At 39.0% G+C, this 25,925-nt stretch overlaps 1 protein-coding gene across 2 annotated transcripts in view; it reads right to left on the bottom strand.

The window, feature by feature from the left end:
• Positions 1-12,358: 12,358 nt before the first annotated feature.
• Positions 12,359-25,925, bottom strand: part of LOC148012275 (NAD(P)-binding Rossmann-fold superfamily protein) — a 55,971-nt gene continuing 42,404 nt past the window's right edge. The window contains exons 4-6 of one of the 2 annotated variants that reach the window (XM_087669529.1): positions 13,116-13,236; positions 12,868-12,995; positions 12,359-12,711 (exon numbers count right to left, since the gene is read on the bottom strand). In XM_087669529.1, coding sequence (XP_087525655.1) covers positions 12,577-12,711; positions 12,868-12,995; positions 13,116-13,236 — 384 coding nt within the window. In that variant the 3' untranslated portion in view covers positions 12,359-12,576. Of the gene's footprint in view, positions 12,712-12,867; positions 12,996-13,078; positions 13,237-25,925 lie in introns of both variants that reach the window. The other variant, XR_015689116.1, reaches the window with a different exon arrangement.

The raw sequence follows: 25,925 nt of genomic DNA, 5'->3' as shown, positions 1-25,925 counted from the left end.
AAACTAGTGATGACCACAAATTAAGCTAAGCAACATTAATAATTACCAATACCAATAAAACATGGTATGTGAAACTTTTGATGAACTCATGGCCAATAACACAACCATGTTATCCAAGGGGACTGTTTAAATATTATTCCATAGTCTCAAAGAGGTACTTTGCATCAAGGGTTGAATTTGAAGCAATAATTGTAGAATGTAATATGCTCATAAGATGCATTGGTTATGCATATAGATGTGGATAAATCATTTGATATGGTCCAAAGTGGAATTTCTTATATCCAATTATGATGAAATTAGCTTTTGTTTTTGAAATTGGTGCAAGTGGTTTACTAGTTTCCTTTGGATGCTAAGATTACAGTCGCTTGAAATTAGACATCAAACATATTGGTTAGGTGGTTGAAGATGATGGAAATGCATCATAAAAGAATTCGGAGAAACTAGGAAATTTTTTTACAAACTTTTCATTCCATTCCCCTTTCCAATACATCAAGTATGCTTGTGAATGAAAAACTCAAACCATTGAGATGTAGTGTGTTTTCTCCACAAGCAATAACATCCATGAAGGTGTTAGCATATGTGACCTTTAGAGGGACAAAGAAAAAGAAAAGGAGTCCACCTTTTCAAAAAAAAGTTGTACACCTAAAGCAAGAACTACACTAAGTAAAGACCTTTAGCAAGAACTGGAAAAGTATCGGAGAGCTTAAGGCCTAGGTTTGCATATCAATCCAAGTCCAATATATCCATTGTGGTGCTAGTTGAATCCCAAAGCCTCAAACATATGGATTTGTAGTAATGGTGGAAGGCCCAACCATGATGTAGTAGTTTAATAGGCACGTAGAAGTGTTCTCTACAACTTGTAGCCTATAAATAGATGGTGCATAGATCGGATGTTGTATGCGTACGTAGCGAGCACCGGAAGGTCCCCAAGAACAAAAGAACTCTACTTTTGCACAAAAAAAAAGAGAGAAGACTTGCACGACATGAAGCAAAAGACTAATTGGGTACAATCTCCCCCCATGCCTTGTGTGAGCACTCCACAAAGCATGTATTTGATATATTATTCATCTCCAATCTCAAAAAATAGCCCAATTTACAATTAGCATGCTTTAGCTTTTGTGTTTGCTTTTGTCCAACTAAATAATTAAAGTGATTGGGCGCCTAAAGAGTCGGGTTGTGCCCAAATACAATGTCCAATAACAAATATTTAAATCGTGCGCCATGCACATACAAAATAATAAATAAATGTCAGGTGCTTTAATAAATAAGCGCGTCAAAATAAATATTGGCACCACACCTAAGATGCGCGCCCATCAAAATGATAATTTCTTCTAAATAACTTGAATACACGCTATCGCCCAGTGCTTCCCAACGCCACAGTTTCCTGCTCTACACATCAACTGAAGCATTCACAATTGTTAGAAAATAATAAAATTAAACCGAAAAAAGTGAATACCTAGCAGTATTCAACTACAAAATAAATAAATTGGTTATAACTCAATCCTAACCTTAATTTATTATGAGTGCGCACTCTAAACTCATAAACGTCCATTAATTTAAATATGTATTTTGCGGAATCACCCGCTATGGAATCACCCACTTGCACATTAAATTAACAAGACGCCCGAAAAGGACAAGCGTCCCCATCGACTTTTAAAACAAGGAATCCAGCTTGTGTATGAGCCCCGATAGCAACAAATATAATTCTACAGGATCCATCGCAAAACCTCACGGAATCCACCGTGGAATATGCCTCCTGGCATCATACCCCCAGGGTGGGATAGCAATTGTCCTTAATTGCTATTAGCTCAATGTGGAGCCAGCAATGAGGGGTAAACACTTAGGTCTCGAGCGTGCATCCATTGGGCCTCTTCAACAGGATGATTTTTAAACTTAACCAAATATCTAGAATATCTACGGCCAGTTCTAGTGGTCATAAAGTCAGTATCTAGAATAGTTTCAGGTTCAAGGATTTCAGTTTCTTCTTCTAGCAAAGGAGGGTTTTCATAGATAGGATGTATATGTAATTGGCCTCTAAAAGGTCCTAATAAATTGATATGAAAAGTGTTATGGATTTTCCAGTGTTGTGGTAATTCTAGTTTAAATACATTGTCATTGATTTTGTGAATGATCTTGAAAGGTCCATAAAATCTAGGAGCTAACTTTACAACAGGGGGTTTGTCAACACTTTGTAATATTCCCTTTTCAATGCGTAACCAAACATAATCATCAACTTTGAAAGTCATAGCTTTTATTTTCTTGTTAGCTTGTTTTGTGTATGATTGCTGGGCTTTCGCAATCATATCTTTGACTTCATCAAAAATAGTAGCATGCATGTTAGCAATATCATCAACGGCTTGAACTTTGTTTGACAATGATGTAACAGGTGTAGGCAATCTATATTCATAAATGATTTCAAAAGGTGCTTTTTTTGTAGCTGTATGTGGTGTGTTACTACATGCAAACTGAAGTAAATGTAAATGTGTATCCTATGTTTGTGGTTTTGAAATTATGTATGCACGCAAAAGATCTAAAATGGTACTGTTAGTAGCTTCTGTTTGCCCATTTGTTTCAAGATGAAATGCAAATGAAAAATCAATCTTTGTTCCTAAATTAGCAAACAAAGTAATCCAAAAATTATTGCAGAATCTAGAATCACTGTCAGAAATAATAACTTTTGTCAAACCATGATTAGTGAAAACAGTTTTCAAAAACAATTGAGCAACTTGAGATGCAGTTAACGTTTTCTTGCATGGAATGAAATAGGCTTGTTTGCTAAACCTATCAACAATAGTCCAAATCATATCATGATTAGCTTAAGTGTTAGGCAAACCAGTAATAAAATCCATTGAAATATGCTCCCATGGTCTTTCAGGGATTGGTAAAGGCATTAACAAACCATACTGCTTACCATGGTGTCGTTTAACTCTTTGGCAAATTAACATTCATATACAAAGTTAGATACATCAGATTCCATGTGTGGCCAATAAAATCTTCAATCAGTGTACGCAAAGTAGAAATAATTCCTCTATGGCCTTGGTATGGGGGACAATGAATTGCATGCAAAACAAATGATCGAAATGGAACAGTTACACATAATCTTTTATCATAGAACATAAATCCATCAGCGTAAGACAATGAATCAATTGGAATCCATTTATTTGAAACTAATTTATTCCAATTAGTTTGAAAACTAGAGTCTTGGTCATAGGTATCTTTCATAGGAAGAAGAGAGTCAAAAGATATCACAGAGATATTATGAATAGTCGGTCTTCTACTTAAAGCATCGGCAACAACATTCTCTTTTTCGGGTTGATATTGTATGAGTGGATGAAAACTTTGAATAAAAGCAGCCCATTTAATGTGTTGGTCAGATATTTGTTGTTGACTAAGGAGATGTTTAATGCTTTGTTGGTCAGTTTTGATCATGAATTCAAATCCCATTAAATAGTGTTTCCATTGACATAAAGCTTATACTACAGCTAGCAATTCCTTATCATAGGTAGAATACTTAAGTTTTAGAGGGTTTAAGTTTGCAGCTAGAGTAGGCTATGAGATGGGAATCTTGCATAAGGACTGCTCCTATTCTAGATCCACTAGCGTCAATGACTACTAGGAAAAATGGTCTATTGAAGTCAGGTAATTGCAATATAGGAGAATGAGTTAAAGTATGTTTCAGAAAATCAAAGGACTTTTGTTGATTGTCAGACCAATGATACACAATGCCTTTCTTTAATAATTTTGTCAAAGGTAATGCAAGCAATGAAAACTTTCTCACGAATTTTCTGTAAAAGCTACCAAGACCTAAGAAAGAACGTAATTCGTGCAGATTTTTAGGTATCGGCCAATTCAAAATTGCTTCTATCTTTTTAAGGTCAACTTTAATACCTTCAGATGAAACATTATGTCCTAGGTATTCAATTTGTGTTTGGAAAATTTTACTCTTTTCAAGATTAGCATATAATTGATTCTCTTTCAATAATTTGAAAACCAAATATAAATGTTCATAATGTTCATGTTCATTCTTACTGAAAACCAATATGTCATCAAAGAAAATAATGACACAATGCTGATGCTTCAAAAATATGCAATTCATCATACTACTGAATGTGGTTGGTGCATTAGTTAAACCAAAAGGTATATCAAGGAATTCATAGTGTCCAAATTGTGTTCTAAATGCAGTTTTGAAAATATCAAATGTGTCCAGTCGTACTTGATGGTATCTAGATTTAAGATCTATCTTGCTAAATATTGCAGACCCTTGTAGTTTGTCCATAAGATCGTCTACCCTAATGGAATCGGATATCTATTTTTAACAGTGATCTTATTTAGGGCACGATAATCAATTCACATCCTATAGGTATTGTTTTTCTTCTTCACTAATAGGATAGGTGCACCAAATGGAGAGCTACTGGGTCTAATGAGTCCTTGGGTTAACAATTCTTCAACTTGGGCTTGAATTTCTTTCTGTTCAATTTGGTTATGTCTATATGGTGCTTTGCATGGTGGTTGTGATCCAGGAATTAGATCTATTTTGTGATCTTCGAGACGTATAGGTGGTAAGCCACGTGGTAAGTCAACAGCAAAAAATCTTGAAATTGTGAAAGAAATTGTGTGTGCTTAGAATTCATCTGATTTTTTTTAACTTCAATTTCATTTACCCATATTAAGTAGGATTTTCTACCTTTTTGTAATGCACGTTTAGCCTGGGTATGACTAAGCAATGGAAAATTATCGAAAGTGTGCATACCATGCAATGTGATTTGTTTCCCATTAGAATGAATCTTCATTGAATGCGTGGAATAATTTATATCGGGATTATACTAATGACGCCAAGGCATTCCTAAAATAATATCACTAGATTGTAAAGGCACAACTAAAAATTTCTACGTTCAACATAATCACCAATTTTAATTTCTAAGTCGTGCAGTTCTTGTGTTCCATTGTATCTAGTACCGAAGAATGCAGCCTTAATGCGATAATGAGTAGAAACAGTTGTAAATTCAATTCTTTGACCAATTTTACAGAAATAAAGTCGTGTGTACTCCCATCATCATGTAAAACAGTCTTTTCTTTACCATGCACAAGACATTTCATCGTTAATAAAGAATGGGGATTTGGCATACCTGGTAAAGTATCTAAAGTAGTACCGATATCGTCATCATCTTCCGTAAAATCTGGCATTTCTTCATGTTTTTCATCTTCTGTTGCTCCCAAATAGTTGATGTGAACAGTTGGCTTTTTGGATTGACAATTCGTTGCTAGATGTCCAGGTTGATGACATTTAACAGACTATGGGTTTGGCCTTAGACATATTATTGGTAATAGCGAAAAGTTTAGGAATGTTGGGATTTGGCTGGAAAGATGGCTTAGGATTTGGATTTGTGTTTGATGGTAAATTAAGGGGTCGTGTCCAAGATTTACGGAATGAAGATGGAAGGAAACGGTTTTGATTGAATCTTCGAAAATTTAAATTGAATTGTTTTGAACCAACGTTGCCATTAGTTTGAAATTGTTGTGGTCGCTTCTCTCATCCTCGAATTTTGTCTTCAGTGTCATGGGCCAAGGAAATTGCATCTTCGAGAGTCATTGGCTTGAACATGTTCACCTCCGCATAAAAATGTCCAAGTAAGCTAGACATAAACTTGTGTTTATGGGTTGCCTCAAGTACATCTTCGAGCATTCGAAGTTGCAATAAAGCATTCCGAAAATTCCCGGTATATTGTGAAATAGGCTCACGATCCCTCTGTTGCAGAAGATCCCATTGTTTGATTGCTTTTTTGTGGAATTGGGGTGGAAGGAAATTCTTCAAAAAAAAATTTGGAAAGTCTCCCAAGTAGTAGGACAATCAATGCTTTTGTGGACAACAGTCCACCATAGGGATGCTCTATCCACTAGATGATTAATGACACACTTAATTTTGTCTTTCTCAGCATAATGTTCTTCATGGAAATAATCATCAAATTGACTAATAAAAGCAAGTACAATCTTTCCATCGCGTGACCCATTGAAAGTATGAAATTTGAAATTTCTTTTACTTATCTTTGTTTCTTTCCGAATAGATTGCGCTTCAAGTGTCGCATCGATCGTACGTCGTATAAAATCTTCATATTGAGGTTCATCTTGGTCGACGGTAGATCGTTGCACATTGGCCAATTGAGCTTGCAAAGTTTGACGTGCTCTTCGTTCCTCTTGAAGCCGCATCATAATCAGATCCAATTTTTGCTCCATCGTTGGTTCCAGTAAATCACCTTCAGCCATAAAATCTTCCATGGTTTGATTGGATATCCTACAAAATTCCAAAAGACCTCACACACTTGAAATCTTGTTAGCGGGATAAGCGTAGCTCAAAGTCGGGCTTACAAGGCTTATTTCTCTTCTTTTTTTAATGGCTTTTTGCAGTATTTCTTCTTTGCAGATGCTGAAATTGATGTCACGGTCCTCTTCCAAGAGGATACTTCGTGCGTGTAGTCTGCGTATAGCAATCTATTTGCTGGAATTAAACTCTGTCACAGCGTAGGGTGAACAGTAGCTTGAAGAGAGGGTAAAAACCGATTTGGGATTAACCAGTGTGAACTGCTGCTATGGGAGAGATTGAAACCTTTATACTTTAGGAAACTCAATAACCTTAAGCTTTAGTAAAAGCTAAATGGTTTTAAACAATTCGATCAGGACAGCGACATAACATCAGCGCAATCGTCGCCAGCGAAAACGTCCTCCCGCAGCATTTCGAAAACTTTTAGAAGCTAAGCTTTTTAAATAAAGCTTATTAAGCTTTTAACTCAAAGCTTAATCTTTTATGTTCTCTGTTAACAAAGAGACTTACAAAAGATCTTTAGAGGTGGTCCTCCGCTTCTTGGAAGAGGTCCTTCGTGATCCAACAGCGTAGCACGGGGTTCTTCACCGCCAGGAATGCGCTGGTATTGACGGACTGTAGAGCTCGATCATTCCAGGAGGGATGTTGTATGCATACGTAGTGAGCGCCAGAAGGTCCCCAAGAACAAAAGAACTCTACTTTTGCACAAAAAACAAGAGAGAAGACTTGCACAACATGAAGAAAAAGACTAATTGGGTACAATCTCCCCCCATGCCTTGTGTGAGCACTCCACAAAGCATGTATTTGATATATTATTCATCTCTCCAAGCTCAAAAAATAGCCCAATTTACAATTATCACGCTTTAGCTTTTGTGTTTGCTTTTGTCCAACTAAAGAATTAAAGCGATTGGGCACCTAAAGAGTCGAGCTATGCCCAAATACAATGTCCAATAACAAATATTTAAATCGTGTGCCCATGCATATACAAAATAATAAATAAATGTTAGGTGCTTCAATAAATAAGCGCGACAAAATAAATATTGGCACCACACCTAAGATGCACGCCCATCAAAATGATATTTTTTTCTAAATAACTTGAATATCCGCTATCGCCCAATGCTTTCCAATGCCACCGCTGCCTGCTCTACACATCAACAACTGAAGCATTCACAATTGTTAGAAAATAATAAAATTAAATCGACAAAAGTGAATACCTAGCAGTCTTCAGCTACAAAATAAATAAATTGGTTAGAACTCAATCCTAATCTTAATTTATTAGGAGTGCACACTCTAAAGTCATAAACGTCCATTAATTTAAATGTGTATTTTGCGGAATCAACCGCTATGGAATCACCCACTTGCATATTAAATTAACAAGACGCCCGAAAAGGACAGGCATCCCCATCGACTTTTCACATAAGGAATCCAGCTTGTGTATAAGCCCCGATAACAAATATAATTTTATGGAATCCACCGCAAAACCTCACTGAATTCACCATGGAATATGCCTCCTGGCATCAATAGAGGAGCCCTCTATAAAAGGGGACATCCCTTATTAGACAAAGAAAGACAATAAGGCCAACTAGAGATGCCTAGAAGGTAGTATTACCCAATAGAGGAGCATGTTGGTGTTCAAACTACACCTTCCTAATAAATATGCTATTCATTCTAGATGCATGTACTAATTTGAATCCTAACAAGCCCAAATCTTTCCAATTGCTCATTTGTAAGGAGATAGATATCGATGGAAACTCATATTAGCCAATAGGATCTCTCCTTTAAGCAAAATGGTCACAACCGATATCATTGACAAGTTTCTAGGGTATGATTTCCACAAAATGCAAATCAAAAGTCTCGTGCCTACTCATATGAAAGAGCCTATGGGGTATCATTATTAGAAGAGACAAAAAGGAAATCTTGGAAACCATGAAGAAAGCAACTAGAAAGCCTTGGAATATGAAGTAGCATGCTTAGGAGATGAGTGTGTGCATCATATAAATGGTGTTTCAGGTGCCAAGCATACATGGCAAAAGCTTAAGACGTTGTTTGGGACTAACTCCAAGCATTTTAAGGTAAAATTATCTGCAAATCTACAACTTGAAGTATAGCTCAAAGGATGGTCTCATTAGTCACTTGAACAAGTAAAACAATATTAGGCAACAATTAATTATTCCAAAATTAACTTTTAGTGAAAATGAGGCTCTCTTAGCCAATTGCAGTTAGAAGGATTTGACACACTTGTTCATAAAATATCTAACATAGGAGTAACATAAAGTCACATGACATTAAGGCATTCTTGAGAGAGAGAGAGAGAGAGAGAGAGAGAGAGAGAGAGAGAGAGAGAGAGAGAGAGAGAGAGAGAGAGAGAGAGAGAGAGAGAGAGAGAGAGAGAGAGAGAGAGAGAGAGAGAGAGAGTAAAACCAAGTAGAGAGGAAGCATGATATCCACTTCCACTTCTACTTTAAACAATCTCTTATGGGCACAAGGAGGAATATTCAAAGAAGCAACCTAAGGACTAGTGTAAGTATGGGATAACTAATCATGGAAAAAGGGTTTCATGAATAAGGAAAATATCAATGCTAGGCGTCATATTGATAAAGGTTGTCACTTGAATAGACCTTGAATCAAAGCAATTATGTAAGCAAGCCACTTAGAAATTGTGAGGTCCTTAACTCAAACGGTTATCATTATATATCTCCATCAATTGTAAACCTAGCTAGAAGACAATGATGTACTAAGCTTACCTTTGGCACCATATGATGTAGAATACATAGAGTTTACTTCTTCACCTACACATCACATGCTGATGAGGATGTAGGATAGTGGAGCAAATTATCTTATAATCACACCACATATCTAACAATGATGGTGTGAATAGCCATGTATAAAGGGGGTGTTAGCATGTGTGATACTTGAGGAGAGGAACTTAGTCTTAATGTGTAGAAGGATAAGAATATATAAGTGAATGAATGAGTTGAAAAATGGTCATGTGCATTGTACTAGATGTAACCATTTGCCTTTATAAAGAGGGATCAAGTGCAATGCAATCTTGTATTATTTTACCACTCTAAATGCCCACTTGCTTTCCCTCCACAATTTATTGGAAGGTTTGTAGACATAGTTTACCCTCATATTGTGGATAGATAAGGATGTTACTACTCTTTGGCATTTTGACAACCTACTAAAATGGTAAAATTTTCAATCTCTTCCATGTTTGAAAAAACAAATTATGATTGAAGTAAAGCTATTTCATTGAAGATGTATGGTTGGATTGCTACCCATGGTGCATAAATTGGCAAAAGCATTGCATCACCTCGCCCCAAGTTTGAGATTGCTCACATAGTCATCACTCATTGAAACAATGTTTACATAATATTTGTCTTGTAAGTGACATGGATACTTCTCATTAGGATTTATTTTACCCTTATTTTGGATTTTTTGAAATGATTGTTATGGACTATTCTCCTTGTACATTAATGCCACAATAGAATGGTTTCGCAAAACTATGTTGCACGTGTGTATGCATATCTTTATGCATGCAAGTGAGGAAATCCATATCATGTGTATAATAGTTTGAAAATTATTGATATTTATATGTGTTTAATGTATTAACTATGCCCTACTAGTCTAGATTCTTCTAGATTTGGTTGCTAAACCAAAACGAGTACTATGAGAATATATAAGGACATGCACACTGATTCTTTTTTCATGTAATTGTAAGAAGGGTCAAATTATAAAAGATGATATGGTTACTAGTCTTTTAAAGTCCCTCACAAGGTGTTATAAAAGGTTTTGAGTGTGATGTATGCATTATGACATTGGATCTTATGATAATGTGTATAGCAAAAGATCATCTCTTTTCTCAATTTATTTGCACAAACGTATTATTGGCATGGACTCAATCAAGTGAAATGTAGCTTTCTTTATGCATAAGTGTGTATTCTCTCTTCCATTGGCAAAGCAAGGATTATCACCAACTAAAGAACCAAGTTTTGTGTTATTTGGCTAAGATCAATATTCAATGTAAACCCTTTTGATGCATCTAAGCATAAGGGTGTCATCCACCACACATGGAACTCATAACTTATTGGCTTTCTTCAAATTATTTATTTTAGGCTCAAAGCCATTGATTCTTATGCTAGCCCAACCTTAGGCTTGACATGATATTATTATTGGATATTAAGAGCACATAAATTACGCAAGAGCTTGCAACTAAAGCAAGGTACCCACATGCCTATAAACGCCATCACATTCTATTGTTTAACACTATGATGTAAAAAATACCAATTCTATTGAAATTTGATTCATAATGCACATATTAGAGTTCTTAACTATGAACATTATTCATCTAAGTTCCAACAATGAGTCTTTCTACTAAAGCTTAGGGACGAAATACATTTTTGAAAGGACTAAAGTCAACATGTAGAATGCTTAGCATATTTTTCAATCAACTAAGTGTTAGACAAGGCCTGAAAAGTACTTTTAAGGCTATGTACATATCTTCTATTCATTATATTATCTAAAAATATAGAATGCTTAGCATATTTTTCAATCAACTATCATATCTTCTGTTCATTATATTATCTACATGTTAGGCAAGGCTTGAAAAGCACTTTTAAGGGTATGTACATATTTTCTATTCATTATATTATCTACACATTATAAAAAACATTACTCATTTAAGTCAAGTTGAAAAAGCCTTCAATTCTAATGCTACCCCAATCTCAAGCTTGACTTTGATGTTGTTGAATATTGAAAGTAGGTAAGCTGTATATGAGCTTCCAACAAAAGTAAGGTAATAACATGCCAATAAAATCCATCACGTTCTATTGTTTGACATGCACTATGATGTGCAAAAATTCAACTCAATTTTGATTCATAAGACATAGTAGAATTCTTAGGCATGCAATGTCTACATCAACCTCTATGGAGTTTTTAAAAGTAAAACCCCAAGTAGGTTCCACTAAAATTTGAAAGAAATGGCGTCTCAAAAGTGTCAAGTTAAGTTTTCTTGCATATTGAAAGCTTGTATTAGCAAGTTCGTATAAAGTAGGATTGTTGTAAATGGTGTTGAATCTTAGCACTACATGACAATCAAGTCATATATAAGGTTGCAAAAGCACAAGGATTAGGATCTTTAATGTACATGTCCTACACACAATAGCTCTCAATGTACACTTTAATATACTGTGCATGTGAAAAACTTATTACTAAATGTTCAAATTATATGCGCAAATATGTATGTTATCAAAGCCTAGAGCGATGGGACAAATTTAGATTTAGAAAATCATAATGCAAATAGGGACCCCTAAGTAAATCTATGTATGATCCAAAACATGCCAACTAACCATGGGCAAAGCAAGGCATCTTTTACCAGTGGCTTAAGAGGATATTATCCTTCTAAAAAAGAGCACATCACTATGAAATGCTACACGAGTAAGAATGTGACTTAGATTTGCCCCATTCTCAATTGCTACTATTGCACGCGTATTGAATCAAATTAGCACTATGGCCTTCAAGGGTGAAAAGAGGGAGTCATAAGAGTTGAAATTGACCTTCTTAGTCTTGGAACCTTTCATGTTTCAGGTTAACAACTTTTTTGCACACTAAGAAAACAATTTTGGTGGATGCAAGGTAGCCTAGGTGAAACCTTTCACTTACTATGTGAATTATTAATCATTTTCAGTCTTTCTTCTTGTGTGTGTGTGTGTGTCTTTGGGGGGGCGGGGGCGCGGGCGCGGGTGTGGGTAGGAACAGAGAGAGAGAGAGAGAGAGAGAGAGAGAGAGAGAGAGAGAGAGAGTGTGTGTGTGTGTGTGTGTGTGTGTGTGTGTTGCCTATTACCTACATCGACACCCCCGGCAATGTGGGTTGTAGGAACAGAGAGAAACACAGACAGAGACAGAGAGACTGTGTGTGTGTGTGTGTGTGTGTGTGTTGCCTGTTACCTACTTCGACAGCCCCGGCAATGTGGGTTGCAGACCATTGGTGCAGATTAGGAACAGTATTCCATCAGATGACTTCTTCCACAAACCATGGAAAGGAGACAGTCGAGAACTACCGGTGTTTCTTACCAAGATTTTGAAGCAGTCAGTTTTTATAACTGAAAAATACTAAAACAGAAGGTTGTTCTAAAGACAAGATGATAAAATTTAGCTAAGATTTTATCAGATCTTGTCCTTACAAAATGTCCTCAATGTCAGTTATCCAAAGTTCATGCACCGTGAACAGCCTTTCAGATTGGAATGAAGGTTAGACCTAGCTACTGGCAGCAGCTACTTGCTGCCAGTGTAAGCTCAACCCCAGTGTGAAATGGAGTCAATGCTAAATGCAACAACGAGGTCAATCTGCTGACATCCATTGATATATCAGCTGGACTTGCCACCCCGCGATTCACCTACACACAAAATTGTGGTGTGCCTCGCACTTCATAACAAATACATGCAGCAAGCTTCTCTTAAATATACTAGTATCCATCCTATGCTACTCAAGTTCCAACAACCTGAAAAACAACCATGAGAACAAGTAAAAGATGCTTTGATTAAGTACACACCGATGCAGCAGACACACGTCTCACAAGAGCTTTGTCATAGCCTTTAACAGCAGCTACCACTTCTGCCATGTCAGCGCGTGACAGTCTTTCAGGGCCTCCCACATTAAGGAGCATTTGTAACTTAGCCTCTGTACACAAACCAGAGAAGCACCAAATGAGCTATAAACTGCGTAAGTAGAGATTCATTATGCATAATTGAGCCTTCCCTCACAGGTCTAGCCTGAAGTATGTCAGGTAAAGCATACGACCTCTTGCTTTCGCAATGACAAACTCCACAACCTTCACAAGATCTCTCACAAAAACTGGGCATCTGTATTCATCGTCAAAAAACTCTGCTCCTTTGCCATTGGACAGCACACTATCAATCCACTGAACATTTCCATAGACAACAGAAGTGTTTGAGTAATGAAGCCACAAGGACTTGCGGCTAGTGTAAAATTGAAAAACTCATAGATGCAGCTAATATAAACTTAAAGACTCATAGCTGCTGCCCAGACCAAACAAAGCAATGCATTATGAAAGGATACCCTCCCAAAAAAAACAAACAAAACAAAAATCTCTGCAAAATCACTTGAGGATGTATCAATTGTAACTGGTTCTGCAAAATAAAAATCCCAGACAACACAACATCATCATTGTATACAAGTAGAGAGGCAAAGTTCACACCAAAAATCTGAAGCATCAATATTTGTGACAAAAATGGTTCTTACATCTACCAAATGTGCTCTTCTTAACAGAAAATCTAGTTAGCCACAATAACACCTCTATTACATAGTGCTAAACCAGAAAGATGATGCAGTAATCCTGCTGGAGGAGTCACTTCTCTCTGTGGACTCTCGGATGATTGTGCTTGTCAAATTATAAACAAACTAGCAGACCTTCAGCCTGGTGCACCAAGTTCCACCACGACTTATCACTCTCCTTTTCTGGGCTTCTACCCAAACTTCACACCTCACCAGGCCATGGGACTCACATTGGTTATCTGATCCATCGTGATGGCACCGGCGCACTAGGTATGCAGTGTCTGCATGGTTGCAAAGGGTGAGTTTTTGAGGCTTCACAACAGCAGCATGAGTAGGAGGATGATCAGACAGTGGCATGTAGCAAAATGTGCAAAAGATCTGATGCCACAATTGCCCAAAGAAAGGTCAGAAGAAGGAAAGTGCTTGAAAGAATCAGTGAGTGATGGAGACTGAAGCAAGATAAATGTAGAGGACAAACCCCATGAGATAGAGAAAGGGTCAGCACAAGGATCAACCTTCTAGCCCATCAAAACAGCAGATGGGACAACACGCAGTTGAGTAAGAGGCTGGATCCCTGCAAGTAAAGTTTTACCAGGAGACAAGTCCAATCCCTCTCAGCCCTTCAAATTGGCTTCCCTCTGAAATTTTGGAGAGTTGGGCCCTTGAGTTACTGGTTCCTTTCCATCTGTCTCTTTGCTTCTGTGCTGCATAGTAATAAAGTATGATTAATAAGCATTACATATATCTCAACCCGTGCCGGATTTCATTGTCGCAGAGCTTGGAGGGACAAATATTTTTGCTATGATTCATTCAATTCCTGAGGGAAATTTATTGACAGTGCACCATGTTTCCAACTTCATCCAAGAAGAGAGAAACTGCTTTTATTTTTTCATCCTCGCCTATAGTCTCGTGTCAAAATAAGTGACAATGCAAAGAGACAGTAGGATTTGCAGGGATAACACAAAGTGTGCACGTCAAACACTGAGAGAGAAGAGAAACTCAGAAACACAAGAAGAACACAGTGATGATGCACTGAATCATGCTATGAGAAGAAAAGTTGATACAGCGGAGCCAAAGCTTACAAGATAACTGCACTAGCATTTGAAGCATATACGAGAGGTCTTTGACACATTACAAAGATACACACTCTTTGACAAGATGACGAAGTGTTCTTTCATGGAAGATAAAGTCTTGTTTGAATCACACAGTAAAACCTGTGGGAATCTCCACAGGAAGGGAGCGAAATGCAATCCTCAGAAAGGTGCTAGCGCCAAGCAGATAATGGTGACGCCAGGTGGAAGATGCTCCAAACACAAGGCCTGATGATGAAACAGGATGCCTGAAGCAAAAGAGAAAAGGTGAAGGCAGCCACGAGCCACGAACCGCAATGTCCTCCTGAAGGGGTGTGAGGGTAGTGAAAGGGGCTGGGGAGAGAAGGGAAGTGGTGGTGATCGAAGGTGGTAAAGAATGACTGAAGAGATAGAGTGGTGGGATGGTGAAGAATGAATGAAGTGACTGCCTATTTATAGGCATAAGCTATCTAGGGTGGCGCACCACTATGTGGGCGCCCACTGAAAAAGTGGCCAAAATGTGGACACCAACCCTTTTTGGGACTGTTAGTGTGAAACCCTAAATGAAGTGAGTAAACTAAATAAGTGGTTTCTCAATAGTGACAACCCCAAAACCGGCGCATGGGAGTGGGATATTTTGCCTTATCAAAGACCCAATCAGAGGGACGTAGCAAAGGTCCCAATGTCGCCGCTCACCAAATGTCAAACAAAAGGGACCAAATCTTTCTAGCTAAGGGGCACGAAATAAATCTGTGGCAAGAAGATTCCACATCGATAGTACAAAAGAAACAATTTTCATTCAAAATATGGCACCTAGACAGAGCTAAGGCAAGGGACAGGCCACCTATCAATATTTCCAAAGAAAAACTTTTCATTTGAATGGAGTCTTATTGAGTCACCCTTTCATAATAGTCAATTTCCACCATGCCTTACTTTTATGTAATCCCTAAATAGTATTAGCATTAGTCACCAACCAATGTCAATCTCTAATCATAAGGTGGTATATCTAGTTAACCAAAGACCTCTTTAAACTTAGCTGACCCACAAGATCCCAATCTTGCCAAGGATGATCAAAATCAAGGGCAAAGGAGGGTATCAATCCTACGACTGCATTGAGATCTTGCCCCATAAGTCGTAGTATCCATGAGGGATCTGGAAAACCCATCTAGCTATGCAAAAAGACATCATCATCACACTACAAGCCGAGAGAGTCACATTCACTATAGAGACCAAACCCAAACGTGCCATCCAATTAAACTTGGGGTGATCATCTTGTTTCCCTTCCCAAGAGAGCAGCTCTAAGACACAATCAACAATTAAAACTGTAAGGAGTTAGCGGATACTATATCCTCTGTTGGACCAATTCACCTTCTAAATGACCGCCTTCCATGGGCACACAAAATGTGTTACTAGCACAAAAAAAGAAAGCAAAAGCTAGGATTCAATGTTATGTGCCACCACAAACCTTGAATTTTAGTATTGTCATGCACAATTCCCCAATCTTCAAGAAAAAAGTAAATAATAGAGACCCAAGGTTGATGCAACCATCAGAGAGCAACCATATAAGTCTCAACAACCAAAACAGCCCACCCCCCATGCTTTTTAGAGTACAAAAATAGCTCCAATAAATCCAAGAGATACTAGCATGCACATAAACCTTTTTCCATAGCTTGAAACAGATATGCTTGGTAAGGTCATTCAAACTATTCTTGATCCAAGCCAAAAGTGGCAAAAAATTAGGTAAGCATGGGCAGCATGATAGTTTGTGCCACTTTGAGGCACACATGAAATGGCGAAGCCTAAAATTTCCAATAAAGAAACTTAGCGTCCAGCATGTAAGAGATCCATTGCATCAATTGTTTAGGCTGAACATCAACACCCAAAGGGTAACCTAGATGACGCGCTATATTGCCATGTGGAACCACTTCACCTTGCCAATACAAAGCCTACAAATTTGATTTTGTACAACTAATGAGAGACAATTTAGTAGCATTGATATGGAGGCTCCAGAACCATGACCAATATCATGAAAGTGTCATCAGGCAATACTCAACAAAATGTTAATTTAATGGAAGGATAACCAGCCAACTTCCCAATGTCAACTTAAAGTGACAACAAGGTGAGAACCAAATGAGTAGCAAGGGTAAAAAATAGGGGACTAAGAGGGCAGCCATGTCTAACTAACCATGCAAGAGTAAAGGGCTCAATAATACCACCACTCAGCATGACATGCGAAGCAGCATCATTGCTAATAGTGTATATCAATTGAGACATGCATGGCCCCAAACCCATCATTTGCATTAGCTCCACAAGAAAATACCACTCCAAGTAGTCAAAGGCCTTTTCCAAATCCAAATGGACTAGAACAACCTCTTGATTGGAGTACTATGCATAATCGATGCCCATTCGTATATTCAAGATATTATGCAAATAATTCCTAGCAAGGGTAAAAAACAAGAGACTAAGAGGGCAACCCTGTCTAACTAACCATGCAAGAGTAAAGGGATCAGTAACACTGCCACTCAGCATGATATGAGAAGAAGCATCATTGCTAATTGTGCATATCAATTGAGACATGCATGGCCCAAAACCCATGGTCTCCATTAACTCTGCAAGAAAATACCACTCCAAGTAGACAAAGGCCTTTTCCAAATCCAACTGAACTAGAACAACCTCCTGATTGGAGTACTACATATAATCGATGCCCATTTGTATATTCAAGATATTATGCAAAATATTCCTGCCTTTAATGAACCCATATTGATGGGGAAGCACAATGCTAGGGAGGTGCTTATGGAGGTGATTAGCCAATACCTTTGAGAAGATCTTGTACATAGTACCCATCAAGGAAATTGGTCGCCAATATTTGAGCATGGAAGGGAAAGGGACTTTGGGGATCAAATTGATAACGCTTTCTTCCTAGGATGCAAGCATGATTGCAATAACCCAAACCCAAACCTCCTGACACATGACCATCAAAGGTTTTATCAAACAATCCGCATAAGTCTCAAAAAATTCATTCGTGAGACCATCCCAGCCAGGATTTTTATCCCTAGGAAAATGCAACAAGACATCCATAACCTCATCCTCATGAGCAAGCACGCTGCAACAAGGGGACAAGCAAGGGGAGGTGTTGAGTGGACAGGATAGTCAAGACAAAGTGTGCAGTAGTGGAGACACTCCCACCAGGGTGGAACAGCACATTCCCGACCAACAATGTTCCCTGGCTGGGCAACATTCCAATCTTGGAACATGGCAGAATGGGAACAGGAATGGGAATGGGAACGGGAACTTTCCAAGGTCTTGAACATGTTGTCCATTCCATTTTGCTACAAAACAGGTTCACGTGTTTCAAGGGCTCATTTTTCCTTTTCCATATTGCCATGTCTTCATCAGCATCCATACCAACTTCAACTCCTTGTCCTCCTTCAGCATCATCTCCATGGTCTGAGAGGGGGTCGCTTTCTCTTCTTGGCTGTTGCTGGTCAACTGCATCTGCATTATTGTTAGCCATAGAAGATGGCCGGTCTATGAGCTGGATGTAAAGTCTGCCTTCTTGAATGGGGAGTTGAAGAAGGAGATCTATGTGGAGCAGCTTCCACGCTTCGGTTTTTCTAATGGTAAGATGTACAGGTTGAGGAAGGCCCTCTATGGCCTTAAGCAGGCTCCCCATGCTCGGAATGAGAAGATTGACTCATTCCTCCAAGAGAGATTGAGGTATCAGCGTTCCAAACTTCCAAGGCCGACCCCCAACTTTATGTTCATACCTCAGGTGGTGGTCGTGTATTGTTTGTCCTTTATGTGGACAACTTGATTGTGACAAGTGACCATGCCAAGGTGGTCAAGCAGATGAAGGTAGCACTTCATGAGAAGTTTGAGATGACGGATATGGGACTTTTTCGTTTCTTTCTAAGTCATCAGATCTATCAAACTTTGAAGGGAATCTTTATTTCCCAATAGCGATATGTGTAAGAGCTATTGACTATATGTGAGATGGAGGGATGCAAGTCTATTACGACTCCTATGGATCCGAACTGAAAGGCCACAGCTCATTCCGATTCTCCTTTGGCAGATGCTACCCATTACACGTTTTTGGTCTACAAGGGATTTATCTTCTCAGGATGCAGAAATAAATTGACAGGCTTTACCTCTGTGAGTATTCTTCTATCTCTTCTACTTCTTCGAACCCCTTCTCTTTCATCAATTGCTCTCCCTAAATCTCCCTTCACCCTACTGTCTCTTATCCCCGTGATAAACTTTCAACCCCAAACGCTCCAACAGTGGTAAACCCAACGTGAAAGTCGGCAGCAGGCGTGTAAAGATGGGGGATTCTCTAGGTTCAAGTAGTGGTGATGCTTTACAATAGATGATTGCTTTGTTGCAACAACAACAACAGCAGCAGTTGTTGTTACAATAGCAGATACAAACTCGGCAAGAAGCAGAAAGAATTGATTCCTTAGCTATGAATACATTGCAAGCAGTGGGACAGGAATTCGAGCAGTTTAAGGATCAAAATGTTTCGGCCTTCATCCAATTGTATATGAAGAAAAGATGTTTCATGGGATACCGCAGTATGCATGAGTTGGTATTTCTCCCGTTTGGCCATGTATGCATTGCATGATCAGATTGATGAGTTACATAGAAGAGATGCTGATTGGGCAGCTTTTAAGAAAGCTTTGAGAGAAGAGTTTTTCTTAGAAGCTGCAGGATTGGTAAGTAAAAAGACATTTACAGATTGGATTGAAAAGCCCAATAAAGGGTTGGCTGCTACAACTTTGCTCTGTGAATTTGAAAGTCGGTATGCACACTTGGATACTGATGAGTAGCAATCATTGGAGAGTCAAAAAATTGATTTGTTTCTGAAGGTTGCAGATCCTATCTTGTAAGAGAAGCTGATTGATTGTTTAGAATATGCCTCTTCTAAAATAGGGCTGAAATCAGATTAGGTTAATGTAACTGAGGCAATGCATATGTTGGTAAAGAGAGAATAGATGAAATTAAGATGGGATACAGGCACCACACCTGCCAGTGCTCAGAAGGAGGCTGAAATTGCAGCCAAAGCACCTATGGCTATGGCAAAACAATCGGCTATACATGTTGGTCTGGCTCTTAAAGGTAATGTTGTGGATGAATTAATCAAAGGCATGCGTGATTTGAGGCTGAATTTAGTAGAAATCTATGTAAAGGTCGAAAACTTAGATGTTAAGGTAGAAGAGAAGGGTCGGGCAACAGCCCAAAGACCGTACAAAGAAGGATACAAGAGGAGATGCATTTGGTGTGACAGTTTACAGCATAAAAAGTGAGACTGTATAGCAAACCGTAAAGCAGAAGCGAAAAGATTAGTCTTTTGGAAAGATGGTAAAATACATACAACAGAAACTAGTCTTCCAATAGAGCCAAATTTTGGAAATGGTGGCATGCACAAGAGGTTGGAAGAGATGGCAGCAATGACAGCATTTGTTGCCATAGATGCAGCCACATATGGGTTGAGAATTAAAAGGACAGAAGAAGCTCATAAAGGAGGCATGGCTGAAGCAAAATCTCGCGTTTGGATGCAAGCATCAGATTACATGGAAAAATGCAAAACAGCGAAGTCTGAATTGGCTGATGCAAGTTAGAGTATACGAGAGAGAACAAGATGAAGTGCACCAGTGGATTCATTTTCAACCTATGCTTATTTGGCCGAGGTTCATAATCAAGAAGCTCTTGTGGAAGAAAAGAGGAAAAGAGATGAGGACACTACTGGTCCTTCCTCTTCAAGCCCATCTAAACGCATAACACGAAGTAAAATGGAGCAGCAAAAAGAGACAGAAAAAGGCATACCTAAGCATGTTATGAAGGATGCATCTCAAGAGAAAAAACAAGAAGGGAAGAAAAGGGGCAAGCAGCCCAGTTACACGTTACAATCGGATCTTAAGATTGCCATAAACCTTAAAAAGGTCTTGGAAGATCGCATACTTGGCAGTAGAGTGAAATTCACACTTAGCAAAGTTCTTGGAATCACAAAGCATGAATTTCATTATGTAATCATTGATATACTGAACGAAAAAGACAGTTTGATGATGAAGTTTTACAAGCATTGATGCAAGTTGACAAAGACATAGAGAAACAACTTCAGAGGGAATATGATAATGCATGTAATGCTGATTTGAAGCAAGCTGATGTTGAAAATGGGTTAAATGGGAGTGTAGACAGCAAGCTTGTGGCTGAAATTGATCTTATGAGCAGCAGTAAGTATAGAGAGAAGGCCATGTATAATAGGGATGTCCATCAACAAGTACATGAATAAGAAGATACTCATTTTATTCCAAGCAGTCATTATTCATAAACGCATTGGGCTCGTGCTACAACAGAGACAATTGTTAAAGTGGGAGAAAGAGAGACGCCTTGCATAGCTCTCTTGGATCATGGTTCCAAAATCAATGTTATGGAATACGGCTTGTATGAGAATGGAGGTTGGCCAATTGATGTAGATCCGGGATGCCGCATGCGGGCAACAAATAATTCATCAGGGGATCTTTATGTGGCTTGTCGGAATGTATCCATGACTATTGGAGATGTTAGGGATGAATATCATTCTTTTATGCAGAATTCATATAGTTATTCACTGATTTTGGGACAGCCCTATATTTCGGAATCAAGGCTAGAAACAAAAGCCTTGAATGATGGTTCTTCATATGCTCAGGCTCGGAGTAAAGACAATACAAAGGCGGTATAGTTTCTCACTGTTTGTGTGAATCATCCCCGCAATTGGGATAGGCTGCGAGATAATCCCATGCCACCTAATGCACGAGAGTTTAAGGGTTTTTAGACAGCACTGCTATAAGTGGAGGCTATGGCAGTGCCTCTAGGAAGATAATTATGCCTCCAAGAAAGGGGGAAACTGTATTTGTGTCTAGATTACATGAATGGACAGCATGTAGTCTTGGCAGTTTTAAGAATATTTCATCCATGTGAAGGGCTGAAAAGAAATATGTAAGATGGGCTGAAAAAGAGCTGAAGAAATATGGTTTGATGGCTACAAATGAAGGTATTTCAGGGCTGGTTGATGTTAATACAATGGCTGAAATTTTTGCAGCAATTAATGCTGAAAACGGGGCAGAAAAAGAGATTATTTATATTGGCACTTTAAAGATGTGTGAAGTCATTCAAGAGGTTGCTGAACATGAATGTATGGGCTACGAAATAGGGCTGAAGCAAGGGTGGATACAAAGTACAAAACACTTGCAAAGAAGATTAAGCTTGTGGCTTTTCCTTTACCACCTGAAAGTGATGGGTTGGCTGAAAAAGTATCTCAACAGTTTAGTTTGTGGGATCCACATGGAGTAGGACATAAATTTATAGCTGAAACTTTACAAAAGCTGAAAATTGGTGATACGAGCTTTCTTTTGCCTGCAGAAAGAGCTTGTTTCTTGCAGATATTGGCAAGGCATGGGAAAGCCTTTGCACTTCAGCCAAATGAAATTGGATGTGTTGATCCAACCATAGTTGCACCTATGGTGATCTTTACAGTACCTCATGTGCCATGGAATTTAAAGCCTATTCCAGTGTCTCGGGCATATTTGCCTAAGCTGCTGGAGCTTTTGAATGAGAAGATTAGGATGCGGATTTTGGAGCCCCCTTCAACTCCATATTCAAATCAGTAGTTTACTGTTCCAAAGAAGAATGGTACTTTGAGGTTTATACATGATCTACAACCAGTTAATAAAGTCACCATAAGGAATGTTAGATCAAGCCTGATAGTGGATGAATTTGCAGAAGCATTTGCAAGCAAGGCAATTTACTCTATGGGTGATTTATAATCAAGATATGATCAGTTCCAACTTACATTGGAAAGCCGGGATATCACTACCATGAAGACACCGCTTGGATTGGTTAGGATGTGTACGCTTCCATAGGGAGCAACCAATTCAGTGGCGCATATGATGAATGCTATGCATAAAGTTATGAGGGAGTATATTCCTTAGTTGACCTTACCTTTTCTTGATGATGTGCCGATCAAAGGATGTGACATCTATGAGAAGAATGAAGAGTTGAATGAGCATGGATGTAGAAGATTTATGGCTGATCATATTGTTGATTGTGACAGGATTTTGAGCCATCTTGAAGAAGTGCATTTGACTCTATCAGGAGAAAAGTCAGTTTTTGGAGTGGAGGAAGTATTAATTGTTGAGCACATGTATGGACCATATGGGAGAAAGCCCTCACCAATAAAGATTGATGCCATAAGCAAGATGCGGAAGACATGTTCGAATGTATCCGAGGTGCGAATATTTTTTGGTGCATGTGTCATTTACTTGATATGGATTCCGCATTTTGCTCATGTGGCTAAAAGTTTATATCAGCTCTTGAGGAAAGGGCAAAAGTTTTGGTGGGATAAACAGCATATGAAGGCAGTTCAGAAGTTAAAGAGCTTATTGATTTCAGCCCCAACACTAAAAAGAGCAAATTATGAGAATGGGCAGCCTATTATTCTCACCATGGATACAAGCCCAATTAGCATTGGTTGAGTAGTGGGTCAAGATGATGCTGATGGAAATAGGTATGTCATTCGATTTGGAGCAAAGGTCCTCAATGAATGGCAACACCGGTATTCTCAAGTCAAAAGAGAGCTTTGGGGTATAGTGACAGCCCTTAAGTGTAATAGGGAGTATTTTATGGGAGCTCGTGTAGTGGTAGAGGCTGATTGTCTATCTCTATTGGGCATGATAGTAAATTGCTCAACTCCTGATATTGCCATGTTACGGTGGATTGCATATATAAAGTCACTTAACCCTAATTTTCAGCATATTACAGGTAGAGAAAACCCCGTGACTAACATGCTTTCATGAGCAAGGTTTGAAGATGAAAAGGAGATGATGGAACATGAAGATGTGAGAAATGCGGGATCTAGAGCATGGCAGTGAGTTATGGTGGATGAAAGGAGAAGTGTGGACTCATGATGAAGAAGATAAAGATACTATTTGTTACACAAGTGAATTAGGTTCCAAGATTGAGACTTGGACTCATAAACACAATCTTGTGTATGTGGACAATGACATTGACACTTCACTGAAAAGAAAAGAGTACTATCATTGCATTAAGAAAAGGAAGCAAGTACAATGCTTTATAGGAAAGTAGGAAACTGCAGGAGGCACCATTGTGCATATGGGATAGGTTAGCCTGCATGTCCTTAGCCCTCAAGCTCCATACAAAGAGGCTGTTTAGTGAGTGTGATTGCTAAATCTCAACACCCCTCCTCAATCACAACTAGAAAGGCACAAAGTGTGTAGAGGCTGTAATGAGAACCACCTGCAAAGTGTGGGCACACCACAAACATGGTAGACACCAGAGGCTATCGCAGAAAAGGCTAAGTGTGGACACTAAAACATGATGGACATCCAGAGGCTGTAACAGGGGCCTCACAAAGTGTACAGGGACTGTAATGCCAAGTTACATGAGGAGTTTACAAAGCTTATGGCAGGAAGCATTAGGGCAAGGAAGTACAAGGCTTTCAAAACAGTCTATCAGAGTTATGAGAGTAGAAGAACTGATGAGTCTTGTCCTTCCGATCCTGGTGGTCTTCATCTTCATCTTCTTCTTCCTTTGCTCCATTTTCTTCCTCTTCTTTGACTGCGACTAGATAGGCCTTTTGGGACCTCTTTCTTGTGTGGCAGAACTTCTCAGTGTGTCCGGTCCTTTTGCAGAAGTCACAGAAGAGCTGATCCTTCTTGCCTTTGTACCTGTTGCCAACATATAATGCATGCTCATCTCTAGAGGTACTTGGTTCTTCCTTAGTTTTTAGCTTCTTTTCCTCTTCTAACAGTGATGCCTGGATATCAACAAGTTCAGGATTTGGCATGTTGATTAAAGTTGTTGATACATTATTATATTCAGGAGGCAAACTCTTAAGTAGAACACCGATGCAAACATCTTCATCCATTTTAATGTTGATTCCTGCAAGTTGGGTTAGGAGTCCTTCCATGTAATTGAGATGTGTGGCAAGTGATGTGCTGGACTTCATTTCAAGCCTGAAGAACTCAATCAGGAGACCATACTTTGATGATTTAGATTATGCACCGAACAAGGTGTCAAGTCTTTTCCATGTATCCTGTGAGGTCTCGCAGTTATCCACATGGTGGATATAACTGTCGTCTAGCTCCAGTTTGATAATGGCCTGGGCTCTGTCATCATTCTTTTGCCAAGTAGTTGCAAGGTCCGCGTCCCGAGGTTTCTTCTCTTTGCCATTTGTGATGGCCCAGAGACCCTTTTTCATCAAGATGAGCTTGATGCGGGTTTGCCAAGTGTGAAACCCGACTCCTTTGAATCGAGCATTTGGAGAGTCTTTTCCCATGTTGAGGTTGCAAGATCAGTAGCAAATCAACACCAGAATTCTGAGATTTTATCAGTAGAAGAGCAGAATGCAGTGTGTCAAGAGACACAGTTAGTGACAGTGTGAAAACACACTATGTCAGTGTTGATGTTGAGCTTGATTCTTCTTGTTCGGGATCGTTTGGTCGTTCTTCAATCTTCTCAGGTCCTTCCCCTCCTTGATTTGATGCTGGGTCAATGGATTAGAGTGACAGAGGCTTGGGTTGAGTGTCAGGAGAGAGAAAATGAAAGAAAAATGAGTTTTGGGAGATTTTGGTTATGGTGGAATTAGGGTTTCTGAGACAGGGGCCTGGTTTTTCTCAGATTGCAGGAGCTATACTTGATCATTTTCAAAAAAATTTACATGTCTAGGAAGCTTACTTCATGGGCTATCAAAGCCCCATGATAATCGATTAGATTGCAGGCAGTACGGCACGCGCAAACAGCTCGATCAGACACGGCGCGATTCAGGACAGCGATGACGAATTTCCGTAATGCCAGGGTCAGGGCGCAGCAATGTGGTCGATTGATGTGCCAGGGTGAAGCGCCTTGAGTAGGAGAACAATCCCCTAGAAGGAATCAGGAGCTGAAGTGGCCTGGTTGAGAAGTTATGGAAGCTCCAAGTGAGGTAGGTCCTGTCTGGCTATGGCACACACAGAGCAGAGATTGAGAATTTTCACAATGCTGAGCTTCAGATAGTCAAATGTCATGGATTGATGTGATACAGGGAAGCTTTGTGAGTTGGGGAATACTTTTCCAGAAGGAAGCTCCAAGAGATTTGACCTGTGGAGTGAGATATAAGCAGCTCAATCTGATAGGGTGCTGCTGGCTATGGCTGCCATGGAAGCTTCAGTGAGGGTAGAGTTGGGAGATGAAGTCATAGGATGGAACTAAG

The sequence above is a fragment of the Lygodium microphyllum genome, chromosome 27 (assembly GCF_053477565.2).
Source record: "Lygodium microphyllum isolate KBCC chromosome 27, Lygodium_microphyllum_v1.1.10, whole genome shotgun sequence".
NCBI lineage: Eukaryota > Viridiplantae > Streptophyta > Polypodiopsida > Schizaeales > Lygodiaceae > Lygodium > Lygodium microphyllum.
This window is presented reverse-complemented; position numbering and strand designations above follow the sequence as displayed.